Consider the following 19,185-nt stretch of genomic DNA (forward strand, 5'->3'; position numbering starts at 1 on the left):
TCACCTGAGGCAGAGGGGAGAGGAGGAGGAGGTGGTGGAGGTGGAGGAGGAGGCGGAGGAGCTTCGCTGGCTGGTGGTAAACTGGTGTCTGGTTCTCCCGGTTCTATTAATCCAGCTGTTGAGGCCAAAGACAGCTGCCCAATGTTTCCCAGTGGGATCCCAAGGCCGCTACTCCCAGCACCGCCCACGCCCAGTGGCTCGATGGCGATGTCTCCATCAGGCTTCTTGTGCAAACGGATGGTGCCCTGCTGTTCCAGCTCCAGCAGCCGCCTCTCAATGTTGAAGTGCCTCTGGAAGGCGGCATCCTTCTCCTTGATCACCCTCCGCAGGGTGTTGACCTGGGTGTTGGTCGACTCATAGGTCTCCTGAACGACCACCAGGAGGCGATAAAGAGTTCAACACAATGACTCTACATGCCAAACTAACATCCTGTTTCCTGCTGACCTAATTTGCTATCACAGCAATTTAGCTACATGCATCTGAAAGTGATCTCTGCTAAGACACAGCCAGGCAGGCGAGCAATATTCCATCATTACGGCCGCCAGCTTACCCGAATCACTTGCAGGTCCTTATCTTTCTGAAGGAGCAGCTTCTCCAGATCAGCTACTTTCATCATTGTCTCATTCTCAACCTCCAGCAGCTTCTCCGTCACCTGCGGGAGACGACGGAGCGAGCAACAGAGATGAGAAGTGGTGAATTGAAGAATCGATCCACAGCACGGGCATCTTTCCCAGTTCCGCTCCCTCCCCTACACGCTGTGCATCATCAATAACAAATAAGATGTACCCAGCAGCATGACGCAGCGAGAGCATGACACAGCTTTCAGTTTTGATTTTGACCAGATTACACATGATGCATAGGAATTCTCTTGGAATCTTCACCCTCATCCTCCCCCATCATTCCTGACCCCTGAGAGCAGAGTTTGTTATGAAATTCCTAGAGTGATGTCAGGGGCTGCCTACGACCTTTCCATGTGAAGAAGGTCTTTGCGAAGCAGCGTGGGATACCAAGGCAACTGCCCAGAAAGAATGAGCCAACATAGGAACAATATTAGGATTGTTTCACGTGCAGTGCTTTCCAGCATTCTCCACCCCGTCATTATTCTGAACCACTTGTGAAATGCAAACACTGAGTAAATTTCTAATCACCACGTAGAAACAGCCAAGTTAAGTACATGGCTGGTGAACCACAACAGTCTCATAAACGGGCCCAGAGAGCAGTGTTGGTGGTCCAGACTGGGTGGTGCACTTACATGGGACAGGTGCTCCTCCAGTTCCTCCACCTTCTCCAGGGCTGCATTCTTCGTCTCTGCATCTTCCAACAGACCACCCACGTCAAACACGTTATCCAGGTAGGCCTGGATCTGCACCGACAGCTTGTCACTCTCCGTATGTTTACATTTCTGACATGAGCGAGGATGAATCAGCATTAGTGATACCCTACACACACACACACTGTACAAACAGTCTCCACTCAAGGATATGTTTTCAGGTGGCCCATTTTAACCACATTGCTGTCACTTTACCTCCAGGTAATCGTCCAGCCCCAGCTTGGTGAATTCATACTGCAGGTGGACTCTGAAGTTCATGTCCTCAACTGAGTGAACCACGATGTTGATGAACTGCATGCAAGCAACCTGGACCACGGACACAGACAGATTTAGGTCCAAATGTATTTACCTGGATGCACATTTCACATATCCATAATACAAAGCTTGTATTACCATGTAGTCGATGTTTCCTTCCTCACAGCGAAAGTAGTCCATCAGTCTCTCGAAGCGATGCTTCTCCTTACACACCTGAAATGCAAAGGATGCAGCAATACAGAGGCTGTTCTTTGAATCCATAGTGATGATTTACACAAGCATCTTAAAAAACTAATATATGATATTACAATTTCATGCAGGCATTTTAATATTTCTCCTCTTTTGTCCAAATATAATGATTAGGTAACACTTAATCTTAAAAAAATAACACAAGGTGCAGACATTCACAATTAAGTAGCTGCTTATTAGCATACATATCAGGAGCATATTGGCTCTTTATTAGCCGTTATAAAACACGTATTAGTCCCTTATTCTGCATGACCATATTCTACAACTGCTAGGTGATTAGCTAAGAGTTTTCCCTCAATAACCTCTTAATTACTGCTTAACCCCAGAATAAGACATTTATAGGTGCCTTATAGTGACTAATAAAGAACCAAAATGCTACTGATATGCATGACTAATAAGCAGCTAGTTAATGGTGCACATCTGTACATTAATAGAAAATGTGACCAATGATTCATGTGGCTTATGTTGGAGGGGCTGTGACATGGTAGGGGACTTTTTTGTTTTTTGGGACTGCACAAAACTCCCACAGTATTGGCAAAATGTTTTGAAAAGGTGGAGTAAATGATTCAGTGGGTTTGGAGAAGATCACAACAAACTTTTTTTAACTGTCTTTTTTTTAATACACTGTACATACAACGTCAGAAGTATGTATTTAAGAGCAAAGTCAGTCATTTCTTCCTTCAATTTTCTTTTTTTTCCCCTACACTTTACTATGTATCTTATTACTTACTTCTTCCTTTCAATAAGATCATATATGCTTTATGCTGGCGAGGTGTTCTGTTGTGTCTTGAGTTGATGCAATAATCGTATAATAACAGCCCCCCTAAAGTCCTCTATGTATCTACTGCATTATATTAATTCATGTGACAAATCATAACATAATATAGTGTTTTGTTATGATTAAACACATTCCAGGATCAAACATAATCCATCCCAAGAGTTCTGCTGTATGTAAACAGAGGATAGCTTCCTCCATTTGCAACCGTGGCCTCTGCTTATTATCATAATTCATGGGAAGGGAAGCCAGCAAAGATAAAGACATGGGGCAGATTTTTTTAGCAAGTTTCCTACACGAAAATACACTGCAGGGGGAAAAGGAAAAACCATGCTGTAAAAATCCTTGCCCATTTCTGACGATCCTAACTAGAAATAGCAGGAATTGTGGACCTAACGCGTGATTGCTGGTACAGCTGCGGTTGAGAGCCATAGGTGGTCATCCTGTGAGATTTCAAAGACCTGTCACCTTGTATTAATGTATCATTTTAACAAACACCACTGCAGAAATACCAGCTTGTTTTGACTAGTGGGTTGATTAGCTCTCGCGTCTCTCTGGGGCTTTTCGACTTCGAGGTAAATGTCTTGTTCCGGTCTTTAGATGACCAGGCAGGCAGAAACCAAGAGGCTAAGCAAACCTTTGTGGTCCGCTGGCTCCCATCAGGGAGTTGATCTTTATCATTGTTCAAGGTTGGCTCACATCTGGTGTCTTAATGAGACTAATGACCTCAAACAGGCCACCGTAGAGCCTTGCTTACACCCTGAAAATTCCCAGAGCTTCAACTTTCTTCCCCCTGCACTGGCCCTTTATGCCCTCATGCACACCAGTGATGAGGGAAATAGAGGCAATTTAATTAATGTCAATTTTTTTTTTTTCTTTCCCCACATATTCAGTCCTCACGTGGTTAGCCATGTTGTACCAACAAATTATAAACAGTGCAACTTTGGGTGGTAGTGCTTCTAATTTCATTAAAACATTGCTTTGGGCACCTCTTTGAAGTTGTCAAACGCTGAGAGGATGATCTCGTGACCTCCACGGACGAGACAGACGGCGGCCAGCAGCTCAAGGACCAAGGCTTTCGTCCTGGATGTACAGGAGACACTCGTTATAGCTGGATTAACCGCAAGTGCTAACTCTCTCTCAAATTTAAAGTCGCAAAGCACAATATTTATGCCAAACTTTAAATCCTCAAAACTAATACAAACACATCAACACACAGGAGCAGAAATCTATTATCCATAATGAAATATGAAGCAAGGGCAGGTCTTTATAGCTTTTTAAGTGTTCACCCTCCTAGCCTTCATTATGAAGTGATCAGCCTCAGCGGTTTACCACTAATCTTCCTTTAGTAAACATTCCTTGAACGGCCTGTATATACGCCTCTGATTCCAGACTTCAGAGAGAAGCTGAGCCCCATAGAGAATGAGAGGCATATCATATGAACTGGCTGCAGGGTTTCCCCTATTGTTTGACCCAGCCCTGCTTCTATGGAGACGGGGGGCCTCAGTTCTTACCGTGAGTTCTTATTGTTCAAGCTGAGAGCAATCTCATTGACTGCGTGCGCGTGAGACATGACCATATTGAAGCCATACTGCATGAAGAAGACAGACAGAGACAGAAAGAGACACAGAGAGAGAGAGAGAAAGAGAACAGGATGTGGTGAGGAAAACCTGAGTATAGATTGAGAACTTGACTGCACAGGAAACACAAGACTGTGTGTGAGCCTCTATGATACTGGTCCCTTGAAGAGAAGTGTTGATGTCACTGTTTGGTACCTGATAGTTCATGATTGCTCTCAAGCACATGATGCACACATGCACATCATCTTTTTGGCTCACGAGGCGGGAGTTCTTGATGGTTTTGCTGTTGGAAACCGAGCCGTAGCTGCAACAGATGGCAGATGTTAATATCTGGTAGAAATTCAGTCATCAGACTCTGTTTTCTCTTACTTCAATTCAGTGTTTCACCAAAGCTCGTCTCATGGATGTGATCTGGTATTCATATGACTCTTGTTTTAAGCGTGTCACATAGACGGAGGCAGAGAGAGAAAATTACAGACAGCGAGGGCTGACAGAAAAAACTAAGATGGTTTTTGAGGTTACAGATGCATTATGGGAGATGCCTGGTTTCCTTGCTGCTGTCGAGACCGAAGTCGAAGCACTGCTATTATGTAACTGTATTGCACAGTCATCATGTGCACATAATGGCACTTATTTTCTTATGCAGTGTATAAATGGCTTTGCCTCATCATCCAGCATTTCCAGCAACATGACACATTATGTTATACTGATACAGATTAAGCCGTAATCTTAATCTAAATGCTGTGATGTCTAAACGTTCTTCTTATGCTCACTAATAATATTCATTTACTCCTGTCAGACTTAGCGGCTTGTGTCTCTTCATCTCCTGTCTGTGTGTGGCTCAGTGGCGAAGAAGAGAATCACAACTGTCCAACATATGCTGCAGCTCACAGCTGGCTCTCATCTGGAGACAGTGCAGACACACATCTGGACAGATGAGGGAGGACCATTAACAAAGAGAAACGCATCGCGCAGAAGGTCAAAGTCTTTAGTTTCTATCTCTGACACAGCCCCACGAGGTCAAGAGAGAAGTCAACAGACCCATAACACATCAGCCATTCAGGCGTTATCCTGAGACAAAACAGCACCAAGACAACTGGTTTGCATGCTAATACATGTCATAGCATCAAGGTTAGCAGAGCAGAGCGATAATAGCGGGGGAGCTAGCTTAGCCATACGTACCGGAGGACAGACTGGCGGGCAGAGCGTACCAGTGTGTTGCAGAAGGGTTGGGTGCTTGTATTGTGCAGATCCTCTATGGACCTGCTCCAAGATTTAGCCTTGTCCAAGAAGCCATCCTCCCCATTCTCCAGCCCCTCAAAATCCAACCTGGGCCACATACGCACAGACAGACATACAACAGACAAGCCAACAGAGAGGCACAGGGGTGTAGATGAGAGGCACGGGGGAGGTTAGGTCAGCGAGGCAGCTTGGTAGAGAGCCAGGGGTTATCACAAGAACTGTCATCAAGCTGCACGATAAAGCTCAGCACAGAGGTTCTGTCCCGTTCGGGGGAGATATAGCTCAGCACTACACCACATAGCATCTGTCCAGAAACACATTCAGGCTGCTAAGTGTGCAACAAGGCATACAAACACATCTAAAGAATGCAAGAATGCAATTTGCACATTTTTAGATGCACAAGCAGTTTATTACAGGCTCTACAGGATACAACATGTTAACTCAGCAGCTGGATGCACTGCCCTACCCAGTTCCTCAGGAAAGGTTTTGGCTACAGTTGTCAGAGATGTCTGCGTACGTGTGCAGAAATACTCACATGACAGCGCACTGGGCAAAGGAGAGGTACTCCACCAGCACGTCAAGACCTCTGTTCTCATCATTGAGGAACTCCCTGACCCACCTGTGACGCATGGGAACAGAGAGGGGTTAGCAGGGCATCAAATCAAGAACACGCCCTTATCCTTCAGGGCTTCACTTTACCCATTAATGGACAAAAAGACAGAGAAACAGAGAGAAAATGGAGATTGTACTTAAAAGAGCCTTGTTTTGGCCATCCTCCTTATCACTACAACTAATAACATTTGTTTGATTTATCAGGTGTACTGACTCCTGAAATAATGGATAAACAGGGAACATATTTACTTGTTGAGCTGTAAGATAATGGGATTTTTTTCACTGTTATCACAATTAATAAAAAAAGAAAAATAACCAACAGATTAATTTAACAATGAAAACATTAGTTGCAGTGTCTATTATATTTAATGTATTAAAATTGTTCATGTTTTTATTTATGGGTCTCACTTATGCACCTATAACAGTTAAAACATGATTAATTGGGGGTATCAAACCCTGCCTGACAATAATTACTACATTTAATTCATGATAAAGTATAAAAACATAACATTGTATGGGCCGAGTTTATTGCCAAGATGTGGGAAAGCGGCGACATCGCTAAAAAGAGGTCAGACAGGGCAAGAAACACAAGCAGTGAAACCACTACACAGGTTTTAAACTGACCCGCAGGTTAACTACACTTACATATTTGGAAGAGAAAATACATTTCTGTGCAATTGGGGATTATTAGAGACATTCAGGTTGCATTCACTTTCAGTTTTACCTAATCTGGCGAAATGTTCTTCTTGTTTGCACCCTGTCTGATCGTAAAACAGCACGTTTCTTCCCTCTCTGATTTGTTGCTGCAGCAGTGTCACCATGTTTCACTATCTATGACTTTGTGAGTACAGGGTTTTCATAAGTGACAGAAATTATAGCTAAAATCACAAAATGAGACCCAAGCTGTAATAAAGCGGTGTTATCTTTTAAGGCAGCTCTGAAGGGGGTCTTCCCTCCCCTGACTGAAGGCGCTTGGCAGGAATGCCACAGAAAGTCAGCTCGAGCCAGGCTTCAGATTTCCTCTCCATTTAACTCCAGTTTTTTTACAGAGAGAAACGACTCCAAACAAAGGAATTCCCATTGCGATGAGAGAAAGAATGCGGAGGGCATATGGCTGAAGGAGCTGGGCTCAGGTCGAAACCCCTGACAGTCAACAGTATTTAGTCTGCCTCCCCCACAGACCCCCGTCACCTCCTCCCCAGGATTGGGGTAAAAGGTTCTTAAAATAGTCTTGAAATGCTGGTTATGATGACAGACTGCTAGTCAGCCAATGATGAGTCAAGCAGGAAAGCAATCAGGGCCTCAATGTAGCACTGGGAGGGAGGGAGGCGGGGAGAGGGGGGTAAGGGAAGAGGTGAGGAGAAGAACAGAGGAAAGCAAACAAAGCCGTAAGAAGTAAGATCTGTGTGCAGGAGGGAAAGGGAGGAGGGGGTGGACAAGGAGGCGGGCTTGATCATCAGTTTCCTGTCCACCTAACCCCCCCCCGCTTTCCCTCCTTGCCTCTGACCCCTCACTCCTTCCTCTGTTGCTCCTCCTTCCTCCCTCTTCTTCTGTCCAAACCATTTGCTATTTCAGATTTTCTTGGCAATCTCAGGAATAACACATCAGAAAGGGCCCAAGATTCAGACGCGCACAATAAGCCCGCATCTGCTACACTTGATCCCACCCACAAAACATCTCCTGAAAATAGCTTTCTTTTTTCTTTGCCTGCGAGTCTTTCTGGGAACTGCATTGAAATGAACCTTTATTGATGAAGCCTAATGGAATATGAGTTATTCTTGGAGTTCAATGAACGCTATGGAAAATCAAAGCCTTTTTACAAGCTGCTTTTGGTTTGGGAATTCAGTGGCAAGTCACTGCAGAGCGCATGTGTGTGACATCAATTATAAAGTCACGAAGATTCAGGCTAGAAAGGCTTAGCATAACATCTGCGTGCACAGTGCGTGCGGAGTGAACTGTTCAGTATTGAATGCCTATTGTCTGTTCCAAAATGTGATGAAACAATACAAAAAGATTGTTTGCTTTACAATGTGAGAAACGTGTAAACATAAAGTGTCCTCGTGTGTGTTTTTGAGCTGTTCACTGGGTTCAGCACCGGTCAGCCAGGCTTCCTGTCCCTCTGGCATACACAACAAAGCTTCCTGCTCGGTGCTACGGGGGAGTGGATGAGGCAGCACAATGGCTACCATCTGGGCATTATGAGGACCAGCTCTATGAAGTGGAGCTGCAAAGCTTGGCAAGTTAGAACAATGGGGGATATCTGGGCACCAGAGAGAGCTCTGGGTCCCTGCAGCAACAAGAGCACAGACGGGACTATTCTTTATGAAGGGAAACAATAACGCGGTTTCCTTAAGCTCCATGCTCCAGTAAACAGATCTGTGTAATTCCCGATTGATTACCCGATGTGGTTTGTCCTCAGTGAGATCTCCAGCTCCCTCAAGACTTTGGTAGATTCCTGCACTCGCCTGCGAAACTTCTGGAACAGAGAGATTTATCAGAAAGATATATCATTGTGTAAACTTAACAAGCAGTGAGAGTTTACAGGTTCCTCCTAAAAGAGGGCTCCACCAAAGGACCCGTCATAATGGACAGTTTCATTTCAAAAGTAATAAAATGGATCGGTGGAAAAAGTGATCTTGATCCATGCGTTCTTCTTCCTTGGTGCCTGCATTACCCACAATGCCACTGATTCAGGTGTGTTATTCCAGTTGTGGCTACTATGGCCTCAAGCTGTTAGCCTCAAGCAAAGATGAAGAGTCTTCAGCTTCAAACGACTCAAGTGACATCACTTGAGGCAATTTACCAGACTTTATGCTGCACCCTCTGGTGTCACAAAATGTGTAAATTTGGTGGAGCTCCCCTTTAGGTGGACACTATATCTGAACGTCCATTTGTACTGTCCCACCTTCCGTGTGACTCCAGGGTCTAAGTATCCTCGGAGCTTCTGGATGTAGGTGTGAGGTGGATTCTTCACCTGAAACCGCTCCTGAAGACACACAACAGAGTAAGCATTGGAATATGTGTATGCCTTATTGCACTTTAGATAATACTTCAATTAACTGTTCATCCCTCTGCAGAACGAGTTCAGTGATGATGGCAGGTGTGTGTGCATTGTGAGTGCTGGTTTGGTGGTTTATGAATGCACCTGGTCGCAGATCAGGTCCCACTTCTTCTCATTATCATACTGTCTGAGGAGCCGGGCTTTGTCTGGAGGCAGGTTCATAGAATTCTGGAAATACAAAAATGTGGACGTTAGTTTCATTTCTGACCACATGTTTCCCTTTGTCTGTTTATTTGACTATTCATAGCACGGGTGACTGAGTGCACGTCAGAGACTGGCGCTTCACAGGCCTCTGGCGCCAACGGAGCTGAAATTTTGGGGACTAACAAGATGACCTCACTTCCTGTGTTGACTCTCAGCATCCTGCCACAGGAGATGATCCGCATCTCCTCTGCACTCTTAAGTCTCACTATCGTTCAGGCAGCACTGCTTTTAAACACAACAAGCCCCTATCACAGTGCGGGCCTATTACCGGACCTGTCATCTCATCTACCCATAAAAACACTTGAACGCCACACGAGACGTCCCGAGGCAGCCAGTTTACTGTGGCTCAAATTAAACCCTAATTGCTCTCATTTGTGTTTGGAGACCAGCCCACTGAAGCATTTTATGTCCTTGTGATGACTGTAAAAAAAGAAAAAACACCAACTACATGACAAGTTTTTGACTAACAGCTTCCTTGACTAAGCCAAGAGCTTGTGAACGGAGGTTGACACGGAAATCTTAAAAATGAGGAAGTGCAACAATGTGAGGGAGCTCGCCAGCCCCTGAAACTGATCACCTCCGCGTTTCTCTTTGAAGAGCCATGAGGGATTGTTTGCACTGGGAACCTTCATTTACACGGCATCAACAGAACCCCGTGAGCCGGCCACAAACGGCCTGTCAGCTTGACTTTTAACCTGCAGCTATAACTCAGCCTCCCGTCTAAAACGCAACAACCTGCTGGCCCATCCCCTGCCAGATGTGATGTTCACACTGGCATTTGGCTACTGGTGGAGTGTTTGACGGCTGGAAAATAACACATACTTGTTCCTATGGCAACTACTCCGTCAATGGTACGGGGTGGAATATCATGTGAGTATTTTAAAATAAGTTTTCCACATTGAGACCACGTTGCTCGCTCTATCAGCACATCATGAATCATGTTGTCTAAGGAGGACAGAGGTAAGGCAACATTTACTTTGTGGAGCTGACTAATAATTTCACATTAAATAACATATCAAGTATCACAAATTCCAAAGAACACATGCAGAAACCTTTAACAGTCGACAGATGCCGTAAAAACGCCCTTTAAGGATGTAAAAAATGCAAAAATGCAATGTCTGACAAAGCTATAACAGGCTGTAACTGCACATACAGGGCCTTTGACATAACCTGCTTTATAAATCCCACGCAGGAGAGAAGGGAGAGGCAACATGCATACCAGATGTCCAGAATTACAGGAGGAATGTGTCCTGTTTATAGCAGTAGTTTATAGTAGTAAATTTTCTCTCTTGTCTGACCCCCAAGCTGCTCCCTCTCCTCCTCTGTCTCTCCTGGGAGAAATTCGACCAACAACAACAGTCTTTAGGAAAGTTGTACTAGGAAGTGAAGAGGAGTCTCTCCCATCTGTATCTGTTGCTGATAAACGATCTGTCTCATTCTGAACAAAGGCTGGATACGAGCCTCGATTTCATCTAAACAATGTTTAAACAGACAGATGGAATTAATTAGAGGTCGACCCCTTTAATCAGCGCCGGTCACTGGTTTAAACCTAGTACAGTAAAAAATAGGTGACCATCATAGGAAAAAAGAAATATGTCACTTATTTGTTTATTATTAACTAAATTAATGTATTTCATTAATTAAAATCATTAGGATTTACCATATAGCTGAAATGATTCATTGATTAATCAACTGGCTGAAAATTAATTGGCAAATATTTTGATGGTGGATTAATTTTTTCTGTTGTTTTTTTTTTCTTTTTTTGAGTAAAATGGCAAATATTTGCTGCTTCCAGCTTCTCAAATGTACAGATTTAATGATTTCATTGCTGTATATCTCTGTAAACTGAATATCTTTAGGTTTTGGACTGTTGGTTGGACAAAGTAAGACATTTAAAGGCTTCACTTTGGGCTCTGGGAAACTGTGACTGACTTTTTTCACTGTTTTGGGGCATTTTATAGACAAAACAATTAACCAGTTAATTAAGAAAATCATGGGCAGATGAGCCAAAAATGAAAAAAATCATTAGCTGCAGCTGTAATTTACCATATTTGAGACTAAAAAGTGGGATCTGAGTCCACCTGCGTTTAAGTGGATTTCCTCATGGTGATATTCATAATGAAGCAACAAAGGAGAAGTACCAATTGCACTAAGTGGGCCACTTTAATACACTCCAGATAATGTTCCATGGGCTTGAATCTTGATGCAAACACCTGAAGGGTAAATGAAAAAATAAGGCCAGATATCTAGTCCAGCATCTGTCCGGGCCCAAAGCCTGGTTTCCTTTGTTTTCTCAGCCAGTCATGCATACTAAAGTAGAACTGTGGGGCAAACAGACAGAGAGCAGGGTCCCCTTCTGTGGTAATGCAATTCTGAATTACTGGAAAACATTTAGACCAGACACACAGATGTTCATCCATTTAAGTAAAGACAAAAGAACAACATAAAGTCAAAACCTGCCCACTGTTATTGGATTTGAAAAAGATTTCAGTTATGAAAACATTAGATAGAAGTGACAAAGGATCGGTAAATACCATTATGAGCCATGAAGACTCAGCGAAGGCTTTGAAGTCTAACACTGTTTGCTCTTTGTCAGGTGGAGCCTCAGTTAATGCAGACAGATACAGGCGGGACAGTGTGAAGATGTGTGGAGCTCCACACGGGTATAAAAACGCGGCCTTGAGCGATAGACGGGGTGGAGAAGAGGTTCGTCCTGCGACAAGGCAAAAGGCACGGGGGATGTTTCCCCTCTGACTAGATTTGGGTAATTTGAGCCAACTAACCCAATTTAGCTAACTTCATTTCACTTTCTCCCACAGTGATATAATCTCGCACTTCCTGTGTGTATAAGAAGCTCGAAAGAAGCCGTTTTATGGGAGAGCGGCAGCAGAGGACTCACAGGCTCATTTTAGGGGCAAAATACTACAGAAACGCCAAAAATGTTTAGTGCTTGTCATGCTGCTATGCTGCCTACGTGCTCTCTCCTCCAGCAAGGCCTTTCTTGGTTGACCTGAGACTGGCCTGACAGCGGATTGAATGTGGAGCTTTGTTTTGATTTGCTGCCGTGCCATTCCCATCCTTTGACATTTGAGCTATTTTTTTCCCTCACAGAAAATCACTAACAATGGCTAGTGGGCAGGGTCAGCGTATGCCCCCTGGTGCTGTGTGGAGCAAAATCCAGCTAAAACTCAACACCAGTACACTGCACAACCAGATGAACTGGTTCTATTATCACCGCGATCTCTCCAATCATTAGGCCCCCATTGTGAGGCAGAGCAGGAGGCAGAGATCCCAAACAGAGCCGCTCGGGGTACAGGATGAAAAACTCCACTGTGTTAACGTCTTTTTTTCTTTTGCTTTTTTCTGTTTTCTTTTTTCGTGGACACTTTTCACTATTTTCAGACTCAAACATTTAACTGATAGTGAAAATAGTGTTAGATTGCAGTAGTTGCATTAATAATAGGTAAATAACCTAAAAAAGGGAAAACGTTAAGACCAAACAAAGGATAAAACACAAAGTGGAACAAATGTTCAGAGGTGAAAGGATGCTGTGGAGGAGATTTAAGCACCGGCCAGCAGAGAGAGCATAAACTCTAAAACAGAGAGACATTTGAGCCCTCGACAAAGGAAGACGGAGGCTTTAAAGACTCAACAGTTAAAGCAGTTGACGGGGTCAGGTTGCCGGTTAAGGAGGCATGGAGAGTCCAGGAGAGCCATCGGGGAGTCAGCAGAGCGCTCAAGTCACGCACAGACCCCCGCAACCGAGAAGGGGGAGGGGGTGCTGCAGAGCCCATGGTCACCTCAGACATCATAGTCAACAGGGCAACTCCATCTGCCCTAAACAGCTTCCTAATGCGAGCTGATTTACAATTAGCCCTGAGGTGAGCTTATGTCTTTGTAGCTGCTGGCAAATGGTGAGGAGTGAAGGAGCGTTTCCTCCCCCTGATCTTTCCCACAGCTTCACACTTTCAGTCAGGATAAGATACAACACCACTGCGCACCAAACGAAATCACTCATGTCAGAGACTTTCCTCAGCCTGGTTGTTTTTAGAGAGGAAACTGCACTGCCAGAGCTGTTTGCTATGAGGCAAGCAAAGGAAATATCCTCTGCAATGATGATGATTAAAGAAGTTTCCTTCAAAAAAATACAGATTTTTGTTTTGACTTTACTGTGTGAACATGTATGTGCAGCATTCTGGATCAGATTTATATGAATTTGTGGCTTCGAAGCTCATGCAACCTGGCCATTGCTGCGTGCATGGCCCAAAAATAAACAGGTATTGTCGCTTTGCCGTATCCCATGCAAATCTAATTTTCAGAGTGAAACACCACTGCTAAGCAAATGTATTCAGCGTGATTCTCTCTTTTGTGCTCTCTCAGTGGGTTGGAAATGCAGAGTTTGTGTTTTTTTATCTACTTTGATAGGTTTACACAGGGCAGACTCAGTTGTCATCAGCTTGGAGGGAAATGAGTGGGCGGCTAAAGAGCTCACTGCTCTGGGCCGAGCCTGTGGCAGCTCAGACACTGAGGCCCAGACAGCCCTCTTCACCCCCAAAGAGTATGAGTGTCTGCTCATCGGGGTGGGGTCCAGGAAGAAGGTTACACAACGGTATCAAGGTCACAGTCGCTTTCAATGCACTGAGTACTGACGTTCTAATCTAACCCTCAGCAGCAGCAGATACGTCCTCAAACGTGGGGCTTTTCCTTTAAAGCCATAAATAATAACACCGGCATCAACAAAAACTTTAATTATGGTGATCCTAACCCACTGATTGATTTATAGACCAGTAAAATCAATAACTTTCAGTTGCCAGTTTGGAGACTTGAGGATTAATGTAATCTTTTTTCATTTTGTTACAACTTAAAGAGCTGATGCCTGAAAAGAAGCAGTGACTAACTGTCTGGAAATAAAAGCATGGATCAGCTTTTTCTGATCCTGTTTGGACATTAATGCTGTGCGTTACTTCTCAGAGAATAAAAGGCTGACATTGTAAGTGATTTCATTTGGATGAGTCCAGGATCCTGCTCAGATATCTGGCCTGGATTTCTACTTTTCGACAACAACAAAGCGGCAAACAGAAACATGCGGCCTGTTAATGCAACACATATCTGAAGATAATTTAATGATCCAGTCACAAAGGAAAACACTGGGCCAGTCAGTGATGAGGAAGATGAGCCCAGAAGCCCCTTAATGAAGGGTACTGTCTGAAGAGGGTGGATGGAGCCAGGCCACTGATCCCTATCAGGAAGTAGAACCAACAAGGAGGCAAAGAAAACACAGTGAAAATGGGACCTGGCATGAGCATGTTTTCTTTAAACATATTAACCGAGCATATTTTAGGCCCTCACAATGGGAAAAGAACGTGATGCACCAGCTCCTTTGCCAGAGGTGGCTGGATGCGCTTCAAGATAAATGTGTCCCTCAGAAAAACAAGAAACGAAGAGAAGGGCTGAGAAAGACGAGGCTGAATACACAACCGTCATACTGTTTGTGCCACCTGTGGTTACTTTCCACCTCTGCACGGCACACACACACAGACAATGACGACATGAGGGGCGGTTCATCCAGCCAGATGAGCTGATTAAATGACATCATTCACGGTGTGAATCAGGTGTGAATCAGTGTATGAGAGCATCCAAACATTCCCTCTAGCTTTTCATTTATAGCTGTCAGCTCTATTGTTTGGATTCTACCTCCACCTTGGTACCGAAACACAATGAGAGGAGACAGGATGAGAGGCAGCTGCTGTCGTCACAAGGCTGCAGGGACTTCCTTCACTTTTCAGGAAATCAAAAACGGCCCTGAGTAATGGCAGATTTGTACCATCGCTGCGTAATATGAGAGTGTGTGTGTTTCTGCACATCCACTCCAACAATGTGTTTATGTGTATGAGTGAACTGGGGGTGTTTTTCCAGCTCCCAGGCAAGCTTCGCTGAACTGAAAGCGACGGAGCGGAGTGTGAGAAAACACTGCCCGCCTTTCTCTGAGCAGATATCCGATCAGCCTATCGTAACCCGAACCGGGCAATCACAACAAAGCACGCACAAAGATGCTGGAGGATGGGGAGGCCGGCGGAGCAGACGCTATCAGCTCCCAGAGACGGAGACTGAAGGTGGAGGGACAGACAGCAGAGGTTTGAAAGTTTTCAGTCCTCCCTGTCCCCCCCTGTTTACAAAGCAAATATAAACAGACCTGGTTAAGAGCTTGTTTTTTAACACATTAACATAACAGGTAAGGGCACGCTCCTCATTTACGTGCAAACGACGAGCCGGTGGACAAACCACATTTCTTCACATGTGAAACTCACAGCATGTAGTCAGTGAAAACAACAAACCGATACAAACATCATGAACATCAGGTGCTTTCCATTTTCAAGCCCTCAAGCAATAAAAATCCTGTATATTCTACACAACTCAACTCTTCTTAAATAGATTCTGGTTAATTATTGATAAATGATTACTCTAAATTAAAAGATAAAACATTGAGTGTCAGAATATTTTAAACCTATATTCCCAAAGATCAAGGTGACATATTCAAATAAAGTTAACAGTACTTTTGTCAGAGCAATCTTTCAATGCTTTAGTCTAGATATAAGAAAACAGTGAAGTGCCCATTATAGCTTAGTGACATGTTCAGATTCATAGTTTTGTCAGTCCAAGAGTCTAAAAATAAAAGATATTAGATTAATAATGATAAAAAGTGATTTTTGCCATTTGTGCCAAAGTCTTGTTAATTTATATTCTTTCCATCGCATTTCTGATTACTTGACTATTTGTTTCAGCCATTCTAACGGCAGAAACATTCCTTGAGTAGCTTTACAACTCCGAAGATGTAGTGTTAAATCCCACTTAAAGCAGGAGTTTAAAGGAACACAGTTTCCAGCTGTGGCGTGAGGTTCTCCTCTCTGCCCTCCTGCTCATCCACGACCTTCCCCTCTCCAGCCTGAACGCACCTCCTCTCTTCTCCCATGAACCCACGTCTTCTAGTCTGTGACCCCTGAGTCACTCTGTTGAGAGAAATAACTTTCCCTCCGGTCCCGTCTTTACAACACACGACCAAATGGACATTCCACAGCCAGTCAAAGCAACAGGAAGTTGGTGAGATGCCATTTTTCGGTTTATAAATCAAGAACCGCCTCCCAGAACCCATCGGCTAATCTGTTTATCTACCAGTGTTGTTAGCTGGGGTTTGAGTTGGAGGCCGTTATCGTCACAGCGTCTTTAAGCTAGAGCCTCAGATAAAGACAAAAACGTCCTGATCTCAAAGGTCCCTCTGATGCCAGATGTTCCTCAAGCTTCAAGCGTGAGCAAACTTCAAATGTGCACTAGTCTACGTGAGCTTATCTAGGAAGTTTATTACAAAAACCTGACATCTGTATTGTTCAATGTATTTATTTCTTTAAACACACCGTGTCTAGGAAATGTGAACATCAACAAAAGATATGAGGACTGAGTTATAAATAAATCCTACAATCGCTGATGAATCGGAGGCGTTCATTCATTCCTGTGTGGTGAACATCCTGTTTGTTCTCCTCCTTGCATCCGTACAAGGTCCAGGGAAGCCCCAGCCAACAGATGATATACACAGGGAATGTCAGGAATGCAGGTACATGAATGCCTCAATAACTCACGCCGGCCAGGCCTTTTGACACACTGCCCAGTTAAAAGGTCCACCAAAAAGAAAGGGCAACAAATCTGAGCCTGCGCTGCGAAGGAGTTTCGAATCAGCTGAACTTTGTGAGGTCTGTGTTGAGAGGGATGGAGAAACGGAGAGAATAAAATAAAAAGGAACAAAAACCAAAACCAAAACCAAGAGAAAGTCCAGACGCAAAAATTCACATGAGAACCACTGATTCAGTCGTATGGAGGTGTTGAAAAGTTCCCCTTTGTTTCTCACTCTGAGTTCATCCACTTAAAGTGCTACTGTGAGAAGACAGAAGTGGAAGTCTTGAGACACGATGAAGAAAGACTACTGTATGTCATCTAGGGAAGGCCTGGGAAACAATTACATCATGTCAGTGGTGCGTATAGGAGAGGCAGCATCAAGCCGTAATCCAGTGGCTCTTTAAACAGGCTTACAGCAGTTGTCCGGAGCGTCCGCCTAAAAAGAGTGCAGCGGCACAAAAGGCACCAGGGGATGAGGCCCCCTTTCTAAAACAACACTGACTGACAGAGTCCCCATTGTATTGAGGAGGAAACCACTTCTCCAACCTACAGCCTTGGTGCAGCTGCATTAGAGCAGCATGCAAACCCCCACTGACACGCACAAATGCACACACACGCACGCACATACCGAAAAACTCTTACACATGGATACAAGTGGCAAACACACAGCTTCTCTGCAAAGACGGAGAAATCCACACGCATTACCTGTGTGTTATCTCTGTTGGTCTGTACGGCTATAAACGTACCAGTTTGACATTTTGGGAGATACACACACTTGTTTGCTGGCTAGAGTTAGATGAGAAGATCAACACCACAGCAGCTGGTTAGCTTAGCTTAGCACAAAGACTGAGAAACAAGGGGGGAACTGCTTGCCTGGCTCTGTCCAACCACAGCCTCTCAACCTTACACTTTTTTTTTATTACACAAACCAAATGTAACACGTCTGTTTGTGAGCTTTAGAGGTGCTGGTACTTGTTATTCTCTTTTGACTTTGTACAGAGCCAGGCTAGCTGTTTCCCCCCCGTTTCCAGTATTAATGCTAAGCTAAGGCAGCTGCTGACTGAAGTTTCATATTTACCATAAAAGACACGAGAGTGGCATCAATTTTCTGCCTGTGCAAAAAAGAAAAAAAGTTAATTTTCTGAAACAATGACTACTCCTTTCATAAAATGTTATTTTTATCTGCTCAGTCATGGTCTTTAACTTGACCTTTGCTTTCCAAAATAGCCGCAAGGACAGAAGTGGAGAAGCACTAAAACTCCACATAAAGCCTGGTCCAGATTGGGGGAATTGTAGCCCGAGGGTGGAAAGAGCCAGGTGGACAGCCTTGTGCTGAACGCCCCCCGCCTCCTGCCTGCTCTGCTGCTCTAAAACCAAGTTAACTGTGTGTACTCAACTCCCATAATCCCCCTCTTCCTGGGACATAGTGGTGGGTGGCTGAGCCAGATGTACGCGCTCTTCCAACTTAAGTGACGTAACAAACACATTTTCTCTTTTTAGTGAAGGGGACTGGTGGGGATGATGTGTGTGAGAAAGGGAGTGCTAGACAGACGAGGCACATAAATAAACTGCAGCCGCCATTAAACAAATAAAAATGATTTAGGTTTTATGTCCAATAAACACATAGCACAGCTTGACTCCATTAGTTCCACTTGAGTGGCATCTATCAGACACTGCAGCTCTCTTTAGACTGCAGCCATCGCGAAACACTGATGTCAGACAGGGCACTGGAGTCACATCGTCAGCAATGTCTGATTTCACGACCACTGACTCAACTTTTTCGTCTGTAGTTTTCCCAACATTTGCTGCAACTTCATGGTGAGACACCCTTCTGTAACAATCAAACCTCAAAAGAAAAGCATGTACGCATGATGCAACTCCACGTCACAGCAGAAAAGATGTGGGGAGCTGCAGCGCAATCAAGCGCAATCTCATGCTGCTCCCGTAACAGCTCTTAAATACGTGTGCGCTGTTTAAAAATGTTGGTAAAGTCATTACAACCAAGAACAGTGGCAGACCGCCAGTTCAAAGGGAATTTTCCCTCCCCAAGTTCTCCCGTGGCCTCAGCCTAGACTAGACCACAGGAATCCAGTGGTGGATTGGTGCTTGGGCACTTTGAAAGAGGATCCCAGGCCAGACGTGCACCTTTGAAAATGCCCCTCACATCATTTTCATAAGGACAGAGTCATATGGAGAAAGTTATCTGGCAGGA

At 44.3% G+C, this 19,185-nt stretch overlaps 1 protein-coding gene across 5 annotated transcripts in view; it reads right to left on the reverse strand.

Moving 5' to 3' along the window:
• Positions 1–19,185, reverse strand: part of fmnl3 (formin-like 3) — a 31,971-nt gene that overhangs the window by 8,284 nt on the left and 4,502 nt on the right. For 4 of the 5 annotated variants that reach the window (XM_070968958.1, XM_070968960.1, XM_070968961.1 and 1 more), the window contains exons 2-14: positions 9,189–9,272; positions 8,949–9,029; positions 8,443–8,519; positions 5,967–6,050; positions 5,372–5,518; positions 4,385–4,493; positions 4,124–4,200; positions 3,599–3,692; positions 1,724–1,798; positions 1,526–1,636; positions 1,253–1,402; positions 551–652; positions 5–365 (exon numbers count right to left, since the gene is read on the reverse strand). In XM_070968958.1, coding sequence (XP_070825059.1) covers positions 5–365; positions 551–652; positions 1,253–1,402; positions 1,526–1,636; positions 1,724–1,798; positions 3,599–3,692; positions 4,124–4,200; positions 4,385–4,493; positions 5,372–5,518; positions 5,967–6,050; positions 8,443–8,519; positions 8,949–9,029; positions 9,189–9,272 — 1,552 coding nt within the window. The remainder of the gene's footprint in view (positions 1–4; positions 366–550; positions 653–1,252; positions 1,403–1,525; positions 1,637–1,723; positions 1,799–3,598; positions 3,693–4,123; positions 4,201–4,384; positions 4,494–5,371; positions 5,519–5,966; positions 6,051–8,442; positions 8,520–8,948; positions 9,030–9,188; positions 9,273–19,185) is intronic. The other variant, XM_070968962.1, reaches the window with a different exon arrangement.

Source organism: Chaetodon trifascialis, chromosome 8 (assembly GCF_039877785.1).
Source record: "Chaetodon trifascialis isolate fChaTrf1 chromosome 8, fChaTrf1.hap1, whole genome shotgun sequence".
NCBI classification, from domain to species: Eukaryota; Metazoa; Chordata; class Actinopteri; order Chaetodontiformes; family Chaetodontidae; genus Chaetodon; species Chaetodon trifascialis.